A 19,278-nucleotide genomic window follows, 5' to 3' on the forward strand; every position below is an offset into this window, starting at 1 on the left:
TTTGCATGTTTGTCACACAAAATGTTTCTGATCATCAAACACATTTAACCATTAGTCAAATATAACATAAGTAAACACAAAATGCAGTTTTTAAATGATGGTTTTATTATTTAGGAGAAAAAAATCCAAACCTACATGGCCCTGTGTGAAAAAGTATTTGCCCCCTTGTTAAAAAATAACCTAACTGTGGTGTATCACACCTGAGTTCAATTTCCGTAGCCACCCCAGGCCTGATTACTGCCACACCTGTTTCAATCAAGAAATCACTTAAATAGGAGCTGCCTGACACAGAGAAGTAGACCAAAAGCACCTCAAAAGCTAGACATCATGCCAAGATCCAAAGAAATTCAGAAACAAATGAGAACAGAAGTAAATGAGATCTATCAGTCTGGTAAAGGTTATAAAGCCATTTCTAAAGCTTTGGGACTCCAGCGAACCACAGCGAGAGCCATTATCCACAAATGGCAAAAACATGGAAGAGTGGTGAACCTTCCCAGGAGTGGCTGGCCGACCAAAATTACCCCAAGAGCGCAGAGACGACTCATCCGAGAGGTCACAAGAGACCCCAGGACACGTCTAAAGAACTGCAGGCCTCACTTGCCTCAATTAAGGTCAGTGTTCACGACTCCACCATAAGAAAGAGACTGGGCAAAAATGGCCTGCATGGCAGATTTCCAAGACACAAACCACTGTTAAGCAAAAAGAACATTAGGGCTCGTCTCAATTTTGCTAAGAAACATCTCGATGATTGCCAAGACTTTTGGGAAAAAACCTTGTGGACTGATGAGACAAAAGCTGAACTTTTTGGAAGGCAAATGTCACGTTACATCTGACATAAAAGGAACACAGCATTTCAGAAAAAGAACATCATACCAACAGTAAAATATGGTGGTGGTAGTGTGATGGTCTGGGGTTATTTTGCTGCTTCAGGACCAGGAAGGCTTGCTGTGATAGATGGAACCATGAATTCTACTGTCTATCAAAAAATCCTGAAGGAGAATGTCCGGCCATCTGTTCGTCAACTCAAGTTGAAGCGATCTTGGGTGCTGCAACAGGACAATGACCCAAAACACACCAGCAAATCCACCTCTGAATGGCTGAAGAAAAACAAAATGAAGACTTTGGAGTGGCCTAGTCAAAGTCCTGACCTGAATCCAATTGAGATGCTATGGCATGACCTTAAAAAGGCGGTTCATGCTAGAAAACCCTCAAATAAAGCTGAATTACAACAACTCTGCAAAGATGAGTTGGCCAACATTCCTCCAGAGCGCTGTAAAAGACTCATTGCAAGTTATCGCAAACGCTTGATTGCAGTTATTGCTGCTAAGGGTGACCCAACCAGTTATTAGGATCAGGGGGCAATTATTTTTTCACACAGGGCCATGTAGGTTTGGATTTTTTTTTCTCCCTAAATAATAAAAACCATCATTTAAAAACTGCATTTTGTGTTTACTTGTGTTATATTTGACTAATGGTTAAATGTGTTTGATGATCAGAAACATTTTGTGTGACAAACATGCAAAAGAATAAGAAATCAGGAAGGGGGCAAATAGTTTTTCACACCACTGTATATACATACATATACAAACAAATTTAAATATATTACCACCAAAAAGAATTTAATCAGGGATCTTTGAAAAGAACAAAAAAAAAAACCAAAGTTGATAAATTGTATAAAATGGCTTCTTACCATCTTTTTTATAAATTGTTATCTCTCTCACAGTATCCACAAACTGCCAAAACATTTCATTTCCTTCTTGTGCAATAAATTCACTAAAATAAAAAATAATGGATTTTTTTCAGAACAGATTCTGCAGTTAGACTTTATTCTTTTAAATAGATGCCTACATTAATTTGTTTTTGAAATATGTTATAGAGAATTCAACTGTTAAATTTTAAAAACTGCAACAAAACATACATGTAGGGTTCAATTTGTAAATGAGCAACTTTGAATTTGTAGGGCAAAACTTGATCATTCTCCCCTCCATACCACTTTACCTGTTCTGGTTGTTGAGGAAACAGCAACGTGAACAAAGTATCATAGAAGGGACATTATAAAGATTGTAATAGAAGGCCAATGTTTCTAGCTATTGAAGATCACTTATCAGATTCTCAAAAATTAGGTTTTTCAGGAAAATCAGTGATTCTCATGTTTCCCTTTGAGGTTACACTCAGCAAAAACGATGAAAGAACAGTGTGTTTCCCCATCTTCAGGCTGTTTATATAGTTTTTTTTTTTTACCTCTCTGTACCCTTTTCCAAAATTCATTTACACTTGCTTCAGTGTTTCCTGTTTTTGCAAACTTTTTTGTATGTCATCACATTTTTATTCTTAGGCATAGAATATTATTTTGCTAGCGGGTGCTTTTAGGAAATTATAAAACATTCTTTCATTAACAGTTATTGTGACTCTGCTTTAAATATTCTTGCTTACACACACTTATATTAGTCAATTGCTTCTATCAGTATATCAATATCAGTACATTAGTAATACAGTACATGTATTTTAGCATTACATTGTATATTGTAGCATGCACAACAGAAGAAACCCAAAACAAAGCCCCATAGTAAGAACAAATCAAACCATTTCTACAAAAAAAGATGCTGTGAGCCATACAGTTCCTGGACCGTTGTTCACTACAGCAGTATTTCTCAACCACTACAGTAGGCCATGACCCACTTTTGGGTGGGGAGTTGCTATTTTTGGGTCATTGTGGGTCATGCCAAGACACCACTCCATCGACTATACTAGACAATTATATGAGGAAAAAGTGGATTGCGACACCAGAAAACATCAAGAAACACTTCGTTATAAAACCATAACTCAGTCATGCAGGGGCCAAAAGAGCAGCATGCATGTCATGTGCACTTCAGCAAAAGAGCTAATCTATATTTTGGTTACACTGCTTCTGTTGTCATCAATGAAACAAGAAAGATCAGCCTTTATCTTTCAAATATTGACTGCTAAAACCGAGTCTATTCTTTATTGGTTTTGTCCCTCCAACTGGCGGAAACTCTCATACATACTGTCAAGATATATCAAAACTGGGGTGAAAGTATTAAAGTAAGCTGATTTGTGTTTTGCAAAAGTAAAAAGTATTTAAAAACATTCACATTTATCATGGAACAAGAGATTGGCAACATGTTGCATGTTGATTGGGCAGACAAATAAGAATTTACTGTACTGTGTACACATGACACAGCTCTCACTACAACTATTAATACAGCTAACACCTTAAGTACCTGGAAGAGTGCAAAGGGCATAGTGATCAGAGTTCAAGTTTAGAAGGTTTTTTGAAATTTGCAAACACCATAAAAATGAGAGGTTAAACTTTACGTCCACATGACACAAGAACTCATAGAGACAACAAACAATGATCAGCTGTGTAGTTGTTTCATTTAAGTAGAAGTAGTGCGACTGGTTATTCGGACAAAGCACAACTGCACAACTTTCAGCTAATTCCTGTGAAGTGCTGATCTGGCTCAGACCCAGCAGACTCAATCTATCAGTGGAGTTGTTTTTAAAGTACCTATGAGATGTATCTGTTGAGGAGGAGTTCAACGCTTAATTCAGATGTAGGGTCTCTACTCTAATGTCAGGGAAGCAAAATGATAAACACCTCAATAGTGGAAGCAGCTATGGATAAAGCAGACAGCTAACATTATAAGCATTAACTACGTTCATAAAAACTGATAATAAGGGGAGTCAGCAAGCTGAAAAGAGATCAAATGAAGAAACAGGCAAGGAAATGGGAAGCAATAGCAATAAAAGGAATGAAAGAACACAAGCAGATTGAATACAATGATACAATGAACCTCAAAGATGTTGTGGTAAACCATTCAACAAACTCAAGTTGGGTAAGCTGTAGTGATGAGCATCAAATAAATAATAAACTGATAGTTGATCAATGGTGTCCATGTCAAATTGTACAAACAATATCTAAAAATTATCTGTAAATAGCATCTTCTGAAATGTAGGGTTTCAAAATCAGTTTTTCACAAAATAATGTAAACATTTTGCTTTTGAATAGCACCTTAGGTTTGTTATAAAAAAAGTTGTTTTGAGCTTATTTCTAGGAAGCAGAACATAACAGGGGTTCGGGGGACATTGACCTCAACTGGTGTCAAAGTTCTTTTTTAAAATGAAAAGAAATTTGAAGCTAAACAAATGAACCATTTCAAAGATCTGAGCTGAACGGTGTAAGTTTTATAAGACAGTACTCTGGCCAGTGTTATTGAATGCGGGTGAAACTTGGGTCATTAGAAAGGAGAATGTGAAACTGATCATCAGAATAGAAATTCACATAATATGATAGCTAGACAAATAAGCAAAACAAAGATAAAATAACACACCTTCAATGAAACTGAAAGAAATCCATATTTACAAAAAATAATGAATTATTTCTCCATGTAAAACCTTAAAGGAATAAAATTAATTATTTCTGACCTCCTTGCATAATTTATTCTTAGACACAATATATGCAGGTTACAACATTTGAAGGCAAAAAAGCAAATTTGTAATAATGGAAACTACTAAATTGGTGTTAAGAAGGCCTTAAATGTAAAAATGTTCTCTGATTTCAAAGAAATGAGGCATATTAGTCAACAACAGGTAACTTCTAACAATGTCACCAAGAAATGTTTTTAATATCTTACCTTGTTTCAAGAAGAAGTGGAGTCATGGGCCATTTTGTTTTCAGACTAACTGTCACGCCTTTGCTGGCTGCATCACAGTGAAGGACTGTTGGCAGTAAGAAACCCAAACACAGCAGTAATGGCATGCTCTGCAAATATAAGTAAACTATTTTATACAATGGAAACACACAGAATATTAACAGTGTATTTAACAAAATACATCATATTTTTAAAATCTTTCTTAAATCAATATTCTCTGCTTGTTTTAATTTAACCAGAACATAACTTAGATTGATTCTCTTTGTACTGAGCTAAAAGTCATTGTCAGTAATTAGCCTTTTATTGTAGGTATAGAACCGAATTACAAAAGACTATAAAAGGAAAATGTGTAGGATTCATAGCAGCCAATATTAGTTTTACCATAATAAATGTTAACTATTTTGTATCTTTCATTACTTTAAGTCTTATTGGGCAACAGTCAAAAAAAAGAAATTAAAGAAGCCAATACATTTTTCAGAAACCAGATAAACTTTCAAAACATGGTAATTACTTCAGCTATCTTGACATTTGACACTTAATTGAGAGCATATTCACACTGTGGTGTTTGAGGGTTGGCAAGAGGTCACAGAAGGGCACAAGTAAATATAGTCAATAATCTGAACCTTCACTGTCATTTATGATTTAATGGCTTATGTAGACCTGTAGCATATGTGATTTTTGCTACATTAATATGATCACTTAGATTTAGCAGACATTTATTAAAAATATTTTTTTTTTCCTTGTAGAGGTCTGGGAGAAGCATACTACTTTATAAGAAAGATCCTCAAATGAATACATCCTCATATTCAGAGATAACTATAAATCAGTGCAGAGCTGAACAGCAGAAGTAAAAAGGGGGACTGAGGGAGTTTTAGCAGAACTGCATAATTTATGGGCAGAGTGTTGGATCTGAGGCTAGGGAACTGTGAAAGCAACTGGAAGGATGCCAGTTCGAAACCCATAATAACCAGAAGTGACTCTACTCTGACTGGGCCTTTATCCTGCAATTTCTTTGTCTTGGGTATGACATTAATCTGGACCCAGCTCTGCAAGCAAGTCCTCCAATTTACAGGGAAAATTTTGGGGTTGGTGGCAGGATTGGCACTTTAGCTACCGTAAATAACCTCACACTGTTCCAATGTTACCCGCTGCACTTTAGTCTCAAACCAGGTGGTTTGTTGTGTGGTGTATGCACATGCTCCCAACCTCTATGTCATTTATGTGACAAGTTATTGAAAAAAAATTGAATAAAATGATAAAATGGGCTTCTAAAATGTTCTGCTGCTCACTGTGCATTCTAATGATTTAACATTTGAGTGCTGTCTTGTTGAAATTCATCAAGTCACCAATGCAGCCTGTGAACCATTTCTCCAAACAGGCTCTCTTGTTCTGATAAAGTTAATGTCCTACCTTCTTCAGCCTTAGTAATTGTTTGTTTGAAGAAGTTATAACAGTTTTTTTACCTAATGTACAAGTGTTTTGTCCTCTTTTAAACTTCTTTGAGAATTTTGTGTTCTGTGAAAGGATTGGGCAATTATCAAAATTAATTTAATTAAAAAAAAAAAACATTGTTAGTCTGGAGAGTGTTTTCCCCCTGCAAGATACAGTGACTCTAAATGCAAAGGCCAGGGCTAAGAAATGAAGGTCATCATTTTAAGTATACATCATTAATGTAAAATGATTTTGCAGATCACTCAGACCATACTTCAGGATGAGCAACACAATGAAGAAAAGTACCTCCAAAAGACCCAATGCAGGTTTCAGAGCATTGTCCATTTTTGACTTTATGTTTTATAGGCTAGGGAAAAATGTAGTTTTCTGAAAAAAAACCCTCTTCTTGATTTCCTCTATTTTTGCCTATTCATAATTGCTTCTAATCTCAAAACAAATCTAGTAAATTAAAAATACAACCTCAGTATACAAAACAAAAACTATTTTTTAATAATTATTTAATACACTGAACACTTCCAGATTCTTTGGAATCTATGGAGAAATTCTGCCCCACTCTTCTCTCCAGAATGGTTTTAATTGAGCCAAATTGGACAGTCTTCATCTATGAATTGCCCATGTAAGGTCCTGTCAAAATATATCAGTGGGGTTTAAGGCATTATTATAAATTAGGCCACTCAAAAACCTTAATGTTGTTTTTTTCAGGTTTTTGGAAGAGGACTTTCTGTTATGCTTCCAAATTGTGGTCCTACTGCATAACCCACCTGAAAATGAGCTTCAGATCATGAACTGATAACTGGACGTTCTCCCTCAGTACTTTCTACTAGAGATATGAATTCATGCTTCACTCAGTTATGGCAAATCACCCAGGCCCTAAAGCAGTAAAGCATCCACACACCATCACACTTACCACCACCACCATGTTTCACTGTCATGGAAAGCTATGTTAGTTTTATGCTAAATGTAATGAGACCCATGTCTTCTAAAAAGTTCCACTTGTGACCGATCAGTCCATAGAAAATTATCCAAAAAGTTCTGTGGGTAATCAAAGCATCTTTTAAACAAGATGACCGTTTATGTTCCTCTTGTTCAGCATTAGATTGTGCCTACAAATCTCCCATGGATGCCACTTCTGCCCAGTGTCTTTCTAATGATGGAATTATGAATGTTGCCAATAACAGAGCTACTGTATATCAATTTTTTTGTGCACAGGAGTAATTTTTCTTAGGCCAGCCACTCCTGTGCAGATTTACCACTGTTTCAAGTTTTATCCATTTGGAGATAATGACTCTAATGGTAATCTAATGGAGTTTTAGCAATTGCGCTGTAAACCTTGAACTTTTACAGTAACTTTCCTCCTCAGGTCTGTAGATTTTATTTTAATGCATGGTAATGCTTGTTCAGACCCTTCAGCCAACTTCACATGGCTGGAAAGGTTTTATTGATGTGATGTTCACATTTAATAGGGATGGCTACATCAAGCTTAGTTGTGTATAATGTGATTATCATTTAAACTTAGTTGACTGTTTGACTGCATGACTAAGGGGGGGGGTTCATTTTTCACATGGGTAATATAGGTGTTGGTAAAATTTTTCCTTCAATAAATCAAATGATCATTTTAAAACTGTGTACTTAACTTACTCAGGATGACTTTGGTACTATATGAAATGTGTTTAAAGTATTATGAATAAGCAAAAATAGAGGAATTCAAGCACAGGGCAAATAATACTTTTTAATGGTACTGTAATTCCCAGGTAATTTGGCTGAACCACTAATATAATTAGGGCACTGGAGATAAAACTAACTGATATAGTAAGATCTACTAATATATATTCATTAAGAAAGGATGACAGCAGAATTTCAACTGTGATCTTTGATATGAAGCTGTCATTGAGTTGGTAGTGGTCTTGAACACATGGAAAAATGGCTGCAGACAAAATTTATTGGTCCTATTATGATAAAGAAACCACAAAACAGGAATTTACTGGAAGGAAGCAGGACTAAATATTAACCTGTTTTACAATATAATTAGTTGAGGAATATTACATTGAACAGATGGAGACCCAAGTTTACATACTGGTTCTCAAGGGCTAAAGAGATCATTTTAATGTGACATTTTCCATTATCCCTCACTTGAATATGAATATGTCTGTAACACACTTTTTTGAAACAAATAAAACAAAAAAGCAACAATAAGCATCACTGGAATATGAAAAGGTAGGTTACAATCTCAGCTGAGCATTGCTTGACTTCACTGTCCTCACAACTGACCTGGTGTGGATTACAGTGGCAACATATTGAGTCGGAAAGTCCAGACAAGCATATTCCTTATTACTAGTCTTCTAATACTTCAATTAAATTCCCATACATTTCATGGATAGCTAGCTTCTTTTGCATACTCTAGATCTTTCACTAGATCTTCTTTTCCATATGTTAAGCACCACAATGTACCTCAACTGAGCCTCTTAATTAAAAAATGTTCCAGATTCACTTCATAGTACTGGAGTGTTGTTGAGGTCCTCATTGATTTACAGGGACTAAGCCAAGAAATCATACGTAAAAACCTTATTTTGCTACCTGTACTTCTGATATCATTTCCTTTTTTCCATAGGTTCGTTTTTTTCACAGCTCAAGATTGAAATTACTCCAATACTAAAAAAGCTTCTTGATAGTTAAAGGAATACTCCATCCAAAAATTATATTTTTGTATGTTACTTACCCATCGCAGTTTTTAGTAATGGACAAGAAAAAAGATTATCCTCTTTGCATGCACATTGGAAAGAAAAACAAATTATGACATAATAGGGCTCAATGGTGATCAACAGCAAACAATGTGAAAAAATATTCATGAAAAAAAGAGAGAAAAAAAATTGCACATTACTGATGTTGCATAATCCATGTGTAAATTATCCAATCTTACGCTGACAACATGCAAAACACGTACATTGTTTGCTAATATATTTCCAGAAAATAATGCAGCACTTCTGATTCGAAGACGGGGATTCCTGACCGGTGAATGAGGAGGAAAGGCGGATGCAGTGCAGGGTTATGGGAATGCGTTTCCGGTTTATGATCTGCACTGATTTTTCCAGAAGTATTTGTACGTGTTTTACATGTTTTGAGCATACAACTGGATAACTGACACATGGATTATGCAACATGAATAACGTGAATCTTTATCCCTTTTTTCTATGGACTTCTTTCAAATGGTTTGCCGGTGTACATCAATGGTCACCTTTTGTTTCTATAACAAAATATTTTTTTTTTCTTTCTGTTCTGCTTGAAAACATGGGATTATTTTTTTTCTTGGCATCTCTACAAACTAAATGGGGTATGTTAACATATAAAACATAATTTTTGGGTGGTGTTTTCCTTCAAATCACACAGCACATGAGGTCTGCATAGAATTGATGAGGGCATATGAGGTCTGCATAGAACTGATGAAAGCACTAAATATTGTGAAGGTGTCTTAGTGAACAGTCCTCTTCAATGTAGCATGAAAGGCAGAGATAATGACATCAGTATTAGATACTTTGTGCTGCTCGTGCCTAATTTAAAAAAACTAGAACAAAGCGGTGTATGCTCCAGTTACCAACATACTGCACTGCCCTCTCTGGGAAAGACACAGAACTAGAATGAAGACGTAAGCAAAAAGGCAATCTGCAGATCTAGGACAAAACATATAGATAAATCCTGACCAGTGAAATTCATCTTTTCATGTCCAATCAACATGCAACATGACATGGTGCCACATTAAACATGAATGTATTCAATTGAATACAAGTTATGTAATTTAAAACACAAATCATCTTATCTGATGCAATCCTTACCACTGTCTCCATACCATTTGTCAGTATTTATCACAATTTCCATAGTTTCCCTGGTTTAATGAAAACACTCTTAAATTAGAGTGTCGAAAACTGGAGCACATATGGAGAACAACAAAGCTACATGTCTTTCAAATTGCATGGACAAAGAGTGTTAAAAAATATAAAAAGCTCTCTTTAAAGCTCGCTCAAAATACTATTTACAATAATAGATAGCAATAATAAAAATCCTCAGGTACTGTTTAGAACAGTGGCTAAATTAACAAATGGAAATTCAGATCTATAGTGCAAAATACCAATAGATATTAGCAGTACAGACTTTATGAACTTCTTCAATGAGAACATGAAAAATATAAGATCCCAGATCGCAGTATCACAGTACAAACCGCATACTAGCTTAGCAGACTCTTTCTCACATTGCATTCACCACTTTAGCAGTTTTAATCCTGTAACTGAGCAGGAAGTTTTAACTTTAATTTGTAAAATGAAACCCCACTACTTGTTCCCTAGATACAGTGCCAACGAAACTAGTAAAAAGTGCAATGGATGTTCTTTCAGTGCCTATTCTAAACATTATCAATAGTTCATTATTGCATGGCACAGTACCTAATACGCTAAAGTGTCAGTCATAAGCCATTACTAAAAAAAAATCAGACCTAGACCCACACATACTTAATAATTAGAGACCTATTTCAAATTTACCATTTCTCTCTAAAATACTAGAAAAAGTATTCGCCAATCAGCTTCAGTCACACCTTACGCATTACAATTTATTTGAGAAATTCCAGTCTGGTTTCCACACTGGTCAAAGTACAGAAACGGCACTAATGCAGGTTGTAAACAACATTCTGATATCCTCTGATGAAGGAAACTCCATTGTAATTATGTTGTTAGACTTAACTGCAGCATTTGACACCATTGACCGTTCTATTTTACTGCACAGGCTAGAAAATGATGTTGGGCTTACAGTGCTCGCTTGGTTTAGTTCTTATTTATCAAATCAAATTCAATATGTACAGAAATGTACTGACAGTAATCCATCATTATACAAAGAACTGAAATATGGTGCCCTGCAGGGCTCAGTACTGGGACCTTTACTGTTTTCACCTTAAATGCTTCCAATGGGATCTATCATTAGGAAACATAATGTTAATTTTCACTCATATGCAGATGACACCCACTTATACCTTTCATTTACATCAAATGAAGTTTCTCCAATGTTGTCTTTAATTAGTTGTGTTAGTGAATTAAAGGAGTGGATGGTTGAAAACTATCTATCTTTAAACACAGATAAAACAGAGGTGTTAATTATTGGAGGGAATGACGCTGATCACAACAATATTTTGTCATCATTTAACTCAGTTGGAATCACCATTAATTTTACTGAATCAGCCCGCAATCTAGGAGTTATCGTTGACTCTAGCATGTCATTTAAAGTGCACATTACAAAGTGTCCAAATCATGTTTCTTCCATCTTAAAAATGTTGGGAAATTAAGGCGCTTTCTAAATACAAAGGATTCTGAGAAATTAATTCATGCATTAATTTCTAGTAGGAACGACTACTGCAATGCAGTGTTTACTGGATGTTCAAACTGTTCTTTGTACAGCCTCCACTTAATCCAAAATGCTGCTGCAAGAATTATTACAAAAACAAGAAAAAATGAAAACATAACTCCAGTTCTTAAATCGTTACACTGGCTCCCGGTTAAGTTTAGGGCAGATTTCAAAATCCTCAATTTAACATACTGTATAAAGCATTATATGGCCAAGGTCTGGCTTACTTGTCCTGAACTTACCATGACTTACAAACTGGAGCGCACATTAAGATCTCAAGATGCCGGTCTGCTTATGATTCCAAGAATTAATAAAATAACAGTGGCAGGTCGAGCTTTTAGTTACAGGGCCCCTAAACTGCGCCTAAAACTGTCTGCCTGCTAGTATAAGAGATGCCCCTTTAGTCTCAGTTTTTAAATCCCGGCTGAAGACTCACTACTTCAGTTTAACATATCCTGACTAGAGCTGCTGATTAACTGTATAGACCGCATCTCTGTTGTTAGTCATTAGCACTAAAACATAAGTAACAAGATAGTTATAATTTGTTACTAACCCTAATCTATTGTCCTTGCATGTAGGCCGGCCCTCCAACCTGCAGGGAAAAACTTGGGTGTTGGTGGCAGAATTGGCACTCCAGCCAGCATAAAAAAAAACCACAACTCACATTGTTCCACTCAATCTGCACTAGTGTGGTGCTCAGGTATCACCCATTGCATGGCTGCATTCGGGTCCTAATCTGGATCCTGAGTTGGTTTGTCGTGTGGTGGGTGCAGCAATGCACTGTATCAGTGCGTGCTCCTAACCTCCTCCTCCTCACATATTCTGTTTCTCTTCTCGGTACTCAAATGTGCCACCTGCCAAGTTGTTTTGCTTGCCTAAGGTAAAGTCATCCCTGATGGAGGATCGCAGGAATTGTGGGGTAGAGGGGTCCTTTCATCAGATTGGCTGGCCCAGTGCTGTTTCAGCTGTGGAATGGCCAAATGGGGGAGGCAGCTTGATGTCTGAGGTCTCCAGGACTCTAAACAAATCCAAAAAACATTATGTAAAATCATCTAATGTTAAATTCTGCTCTGTACTTGTAAATGTCATATTTTTATACTGTATTGAGGATTTGTTGTAACCCAGCCGCAAGGGACGCACAAACCAGTGTGTTTCCTCGTGCTGGTCCCAAGCCCGTATAAATGGGGAAGGTTACGTCAGGAAGGGCATCCGGTGTAAAATTTTGCCAAATCAATATGCGGACAATACATATTTCCATACCGGATCGGTCAAGCCCCAGGTTAACAACGACCGCCACCAGTACTGTTAGCCAACAGGGTGCTGGCAGAAATTTGGCTACAGTTGGATGAAAAAGAAGGAGAAGAAGAGGGGGGAGACGTGTCCGGAAGGCAGAAGGAGAGGAGGAAAGTAAAAAGAGTGGAACTGAGGGTAGGAACTTTGAATGTTGGCAGTATGACTGGTAAGGGGAGAGAGTTAGCAGATATGATGGAGAGAAGGAAGGTTGATATATTGTGTGTGCAAGAGACTAAATGGAAGGGGAGTAAGGCCAGGTGGATTGGAGATGGATTCAAATTGTTCTATCATGGTGTGGATGGGAGGAGAAGTGGGGTAGGAGTTAATCTGAAGGAAAAGTATGTCAACAGTGTTTTGGCAGTGAAAAGAGTGTCAGGCAGAGTAATGATTATGAAGCTGGAAATTGGAGGTGTGATGATGAATGTTGTTAGTGCATATGCACCGCAAGTTGGGTATGCAATGGGTGAGAAAGAAGATTTTTGGAGTGAGCTGGATGAAGTGATGAACAGTGTACCCCAAGGGACAGAAAGTGGTGATTGGAGCAGATTCCAGTGGGCATGTTGGTGAAGGGAACAGTGGAGACGAGGAGGTGATCGGTAGGTATGGTGTCAAGGAGCGAGATGAAGAAGGTCAGACGATATTGGATTTTGCCAAAAGGATGGACATGGCTGTGCTGAATAAGTATTTTAAAAAGAGGGAGGAATATAAGTTTACGTACAAGAGTGGAGGAAGATGCACACAGGTAGATTACATCCAATGCAGAAGAGTTGATCTGAAAGAAAATAAAAAACTGCAAAGTGGTGGCAGGGGAAAGTGTAATTAAGCAGCATAGGATGGTGGTCTGTAGGTTGATGTTGGAGATCAAGAAGAGGAAGAGAGAGAGGGCAGAGCCAATGATATTGATGAAGAAGGCCAGAAGGAGTTGCATTGCATCTTTGTGGACCTGCAGAAAGCATATGACAGGGTGCCTCTGGAGGAGATGTGGTATTGTATGATGAAGTCGGCAATGGCAGAGAAGTAAGAGTTGTACAGGTTATGCACAAGGGAAGTGTGACAATAGTGAAGTCTGAGGTAGGAGCGACGGATGCATTCAATGTGGAGGTGGGATTACATCAGGGATCGGCTCTGAGCCCTTTTTTATTGGCAATGGTGATGGACAGGTTAACAGACGAGATTAGACAGGAGTCCCCGTGGACTATAATGTTTGCTGATGATATCGTGATCTGTAGTGATAGTAGGGAGCAGGTTAAGAAGACCTGGAGAGGTTTAGATATGCTCTAGAGAAGAGAGGAATGAAGGTCAGTAGGAACAAGACAGAATACATGTGTGTAAATGAGAGGGAGGTGAGTGGAATGTTCAGGATGCGGGGAATAGAGTTGGCAAAGGTGGATGAGTTTAAATACTTGGGATCAACACTACAGAGTAATGGGGATTGTGGAAGAGAGGTGAAAAAGAGAGTGCAGGTAGGGTGGAATGGATGGAGAAGTGTGTCAGGAGTAATTTGTGACAGACGGGTATCAGCAAGAGTGAAAGGGAAGGTCTATAGGTCGTAGTGAGGCCACCTATGTTATATGGGTTGGAGACGGTGGCACTGACCAGAAAGCAGGAGACAGAGCTGGAGGTAGCAGAGTTAAAGATGCTAAGATTTGTACTGGGTGTGACAAGAATGGACAGGATTCCAAATAAGTACATTAGAGGGTCAGCTCAAGTTGGACGGTTGGGAGATAAAAGTCAGAGAGGCGAGATTGCGTTGGTTTGGATGTGTACAGAGGAGAGATGCTGGGTATATTGGGAGAAGGATGCTAAGGATAGCGTTGCCAGGGAAGAGAAAAACAGGAAGGCCTAAGCGAAGGTTTATGAATGTGGTGGGAGAGGACATGCAGGTGTTGGGTTTAACAGAACAAGATGCAGAGGACAGAAAGATATGGAAGAAGATGATCTGCTGTGGAAACCCCAAACGGGAGCAGCCGAAAGAAGAAGAAGATTGAGGATTTGTTCTGTTCTGTGTTGTATTATATTGACCCCCTTCTTTTTGACACTAACTGCATGCCCAATTTACCTGGAAAGGGGTCTCTTTTTGAACCGCCTTTCCCAAGGTTTCTTCCATTTTTTCCCTACAAGGTTTTTTTTGGGAGTTTTTCCTTGTCTTCTTAGAGAGTCAAGGCTGGGGGGCTGTCAAAGCCCATTGCCAATAAATAGTATCGTATTTAGGAGTGTGGAAATCAAATTTTTTTCTACTTGTCCAAGGACAACTAAACGTAGAAAATCCACTTGTCCGCCAGTTAAATTCACATGCCCATAAACAAATAAAAGTGAAAAATAGTTTATTTTTTCTGATCTCTTTTATTGATACCAAAACTGCCTTCCATTTTAAAACTGAAAAAAGTTCTTTCAGGGAGTAGTATTTTGCCACCTTGCTTTAGAATATTATATAAAAGATTCCCTCATCATTTTAACTCACAAATAAACAAGTCTAAGTGAAGATTTTTATAGATATTTCATAACATTTGGAAACCGATAGAATGTTTTCTTCTTTGTTTTTTAATAAACTGACAGCGCGAAACCAATTTGTTTTATATGAAAAATTTTCTAATCAAAAACGATCTATAGACAGATCATCAAAATTGATGTTGTCACGCAAAAAAATTCTTAACTCCTCAGGATATCACAACCTACGCGAAATTGCAAATTTCAGGAAAGATTAACTGCCTAGCAAGCTTTGTTATGTGGTGAAAACATTTGCATTGTAAGTAAAATGACCTCATTTTTATGTAAAAACAATGAATTTTATTAATAATATATAAAAGTTATCGATTATAATGAAAAATCATCACATTACACCGTAATGTCGGCATGAAAAAAAATGACCGCATCACCAAGCACGTAAATAGTAGGGTAAAATACTTATGTAAGGCCGTAAGAGTGCTTCCCCTTTGAAAAATCAGCCGTCATTTTGTAAACAATATTGAAGACCAATCTGAGACATGAAGAGCATGCCTTAGTAGACTGTTTCCGCACGAAGTACGTACCCAAATGTTTAAAATTTGAAAGTAGTGGTAAAAATGTACCCTGCACAGCGCACATAATTCTTTTTTCTCCAGAAAATTGCACTTGTCCGCGGACAACTGAAACCAGAAAAACACGCTTGTCCGACAGTCAATTTACCCATGTCGGACGAGTCGGGTTTCAGCACCCCTGGTATTGTAATAACAGACTGAAAATAAAATAATGCATTAACCCAATCACATTCATAAACCACACATGATAGTTAAAAGGTTTAAAAAAGTCCAGATAAGACTCTGGTGAGCACCATTAGCTGACATTTTAGATTAAGACAAGCATTCTGTAATACTACAAATTATGCACCCATTATTAGCAGCTATTTACATTATGCATATTATGAAAATCTTATAAGCCTTTAAACAGGAAAGAAGCCAAAACAATGTCAGTAACATTTCAAGATTATTATTTGTAATCCTATTTTATTATAGTTAATGAAATATTTATTACAACTCATGTTGTCAGGTTTCCTAAGTAAATCAAGTAAACCTTTTTCCAAACTGTTTTCTTTTTTTTTGTCATGTATAATAATCTAAGAGAAAGGTATTTTGAAAATAGAAATTGTAAATAATAAAATACGATTTCTTAACAGTAACAGAAAAGTACTAACTTGGACTTTTGCTGTAACCTCTAAATTCAATTTCAGAATAGAATCTTCTTACTTACATCCATGCTGACTCTTCCCAAAACCTACATAAAGCATTTATTCCAGGTAAGCCTAAAATACTAATCTGTTCTTGAATTGAAAACTTTTTACGGATAATGACAGTTTTCACATGAAGACAAAGACAGTAAAGGTGAAGTTTATTAATTATATTAATTTTTTATTTTTTATAATTATATTAATTATTAGCAGTAATTTACAAGATTACAGAGTAAAAAAACAAAACTTTGTTTCTACTTCAAATAAGCACAATATTGATTTCTTGGAAAAATAAAACACAGTAACAGCAATCTAAAAAGTTATGAATAATGAAAATACATTTTGACCTCCAAAAGCAAATTCCAGAATTATTGTTTGGGTCTAGAATAGCACTAACAGGCTTTTACAAAAGCAGGATGACATTTCATTTTAATATTGATGTCTATCTGAAGGGCCATTTTGCAGAAGAAAAATTAGGTCTTGGGTGACTTGTTCCGCTCCAAGTCATCTACAGTATATAATAAAAGCCCAGCGCGGTGTCCGTGTGCGGGTCCGCGTTCCTTTTGGCTGTATAGCCGCCCCGTAGAAAAGCCCCAGTCCGTCCCCTCTCAGAATTCCTGCTTACCCCCCTCCGTTCTTTCCCCTTTGCTTTTATTTTTCCTGTTCCCAAAAATCCTTTCAAAACAAAAGTAAAGAAATAGACAGAGCGCCACATTAACGTCTTCTCCCCTCTGCCTATTAAATAATCAATAAAATGAAATAAAAAAATCACGAAAGAAACAGAAACCACAACCTACCCTTACAGCGCACACCGCGCTTCTGGCATTACAGCCAAACACATGGTGTATGCAGGTTATGAGGTGTGACGCTAATTAATGCCCGTACTACAACAGATTATATTGTTAATATACTATTAACTATTTACAGGGATCAACTCTTTTGGAGAAGTTCATAACAAAAAAAAAAAAATTAAATTATAAAAAACATGTGCACTTGAGTATTTCGAGTCCCGCGTCTGAGTCGGATGGTTCCCCTGGTCACCAATTAGTGTGTTTCACTATGCCCACTATGCACTATTTCCGTCTTCAGCTACCCATGTGCACTTGTACGGAGGAGACCTTACGGAACAATGCCGAAACGTAACGCAACTAAACCTGCGCCGCGAGAGAGGACACATTACAGCGTGATCACGAAGCAAAGAGGCAAAGGCTTGACAGTCGCTTGCAAGAAACAGACACTCAGCATTCACACAGATTAGCTCAACGACGTGTCTCTGCCGCACAACGAAAGGCAACTGAAACCCCTGCAGAGAGAGAAGACAGATTACGCCGTGATCGCGAAAGAAAGAGGCAAAAGCGTGCCAATGAGACACCCGACGAGCGGTCCTTACGATTGAGTCCTTCAACTGTGGTCATCCAACGCGTAGCGCGCAACAAGTTGCTAGTCTACACTAATAAAAGGCAAAGCCCTCACTGACTCACTCACTCACTAATTCTCCAACTTCCCGTGTAGGTAGAAGGCTGAAATTTGGCAGGCTCATTCCTTACAGCTTACTTACAAAAGTTGGGCAGGTTTCATTTCGAAATTCTACACGTAACGGTCATAACTGGAACCTACTTACGTACATATATACGGCCATAGCCTGCAGCTCGGTCCCCATGTGAGGCGGAGTTGCGTCCTCCATCAGCACGCCTCCCACGTAATTGACTGCCTGCCCGTCAGCTTACTTACAAAAGTTGGGCAGGTTTCATTTTGAAATTCTACGCGTAATGGTCATAACTGGAACTTATTTTTCTCCAAAAACTGTAATGGACTTTAGCTCGATGGCAGTGGGGGGCGGAGCTGCGTGTCACATCATCACGCCTCCCATGTAATCATGTGAACTGACTGTGAACACAGTATGTAGAAAAGAAGGAAGAGCTCCCGAAGAAAAACGCAGAATACTTTATTCGCGAGATACAAGTTTAATGAGAAGATCCGAGGTATAAACGAGACTTTGGATCACTTTGTAACGGAGTTAAAATTGCTGTAGCGAGAAACTTTTAAGTGCCGGGTCTTAGCTAACATTAAATAAAGCCGTAGACATCGCAACATCACACAAGAGAGCAGCTCACGTGAACTGACTGAACGCAGTACGAGTGATCACTTCCATGCATCAAACCTATTCAAAAAACGCATTACACAATTGACAAGGTAGGAAAAGAATATGCTCCGAGCTGAGCTCCACAGCTAACGCGGTCTTGCGGAAGCAACTTCGTCACGCTGCAACCAAATACTCACAGAAAAATCCACAAGTTAATACACAGGCTGTCTCTACAGTTTCTCCATACTCAATGTATTCCTCGCATCCCTGTTATACCCTCTGATCTCCCATTTCAATTCAGATGCCTCCAATTTCCAGTAAGGCTCTGCTGCGCGATTATAATTAATAAGTCTCAGGGACAGACCCTACAAAAGGTTGCCATTGATTTGAGGCAACATTGCTTTTCTCCTGGACAACTGTACGTTGCATTCTCAAAAGTAATCTCAGTGCACAGCTTGGTCATATTACAGAGTGCTGAACTGACAAAGTGGTATACAAAGATCCTTAAAAGATAGTTATTGGTATATTTTCTCTCAGTTTAAAAAGGTTTTCTTCTTAATAAAAATGTAAAAGCAGTTCTTCGTCGCTGCGAAGCGTGGGGATTTTGCAATGTACAGTATATATATATATATATATATATATATATATATATATATATATATATATATATACATACAGTGGTGTGAAAACTATTT

The 19,278-nt window shown here is 37.5% G+C and overlaps 1 protein-coding gene across 2 annotated transcripts in view; it reads right to left on the reverse strand.

The window, feature by feature from the left end:
- Positions 1–19,278, reverse strand: part of uggt2 (UDP-glucose glycoprotein glucosyltransferase 2) — a 652,370-nt gene that overhangs the window by 533,952 nt on the left and 99,140 nt on the right. For both annotated transcript variants that reach the window (XM_039745402.1, XM_039745404.1), the window contains exons 2-3: positions 4,656–4,783; positions 1,691–1,773 (exon numbers count right to left, since the gene is read on the reverse strand). In XM_039745402.1, coding sequence (XP_039601336.1) covers positions 1,691–1,773; positions 4,656–4,783 — 211 coding nt within the window. The remainder of the gene's footprint in view (positions 1–1,690; positions 1,774–4,655; positions 4,784–19,278) is intronic.

The sequence above is a fragment of the Polypterus senegalus genome, chromosome 2 (assembly GCF_016835505.1).
Source record: "Polypterus senegalus isolate Bchr_013 chromosome 2, ASM1683550v1, whole genome shotgun sequence".
In the NCBI taxonomy this organism is placed as follows: Eukaryota; Metazoa; Chordata; class Cladistia; order Polypteriformes; family Polypteridae; genus Polypterus; species Polypterus senegalus.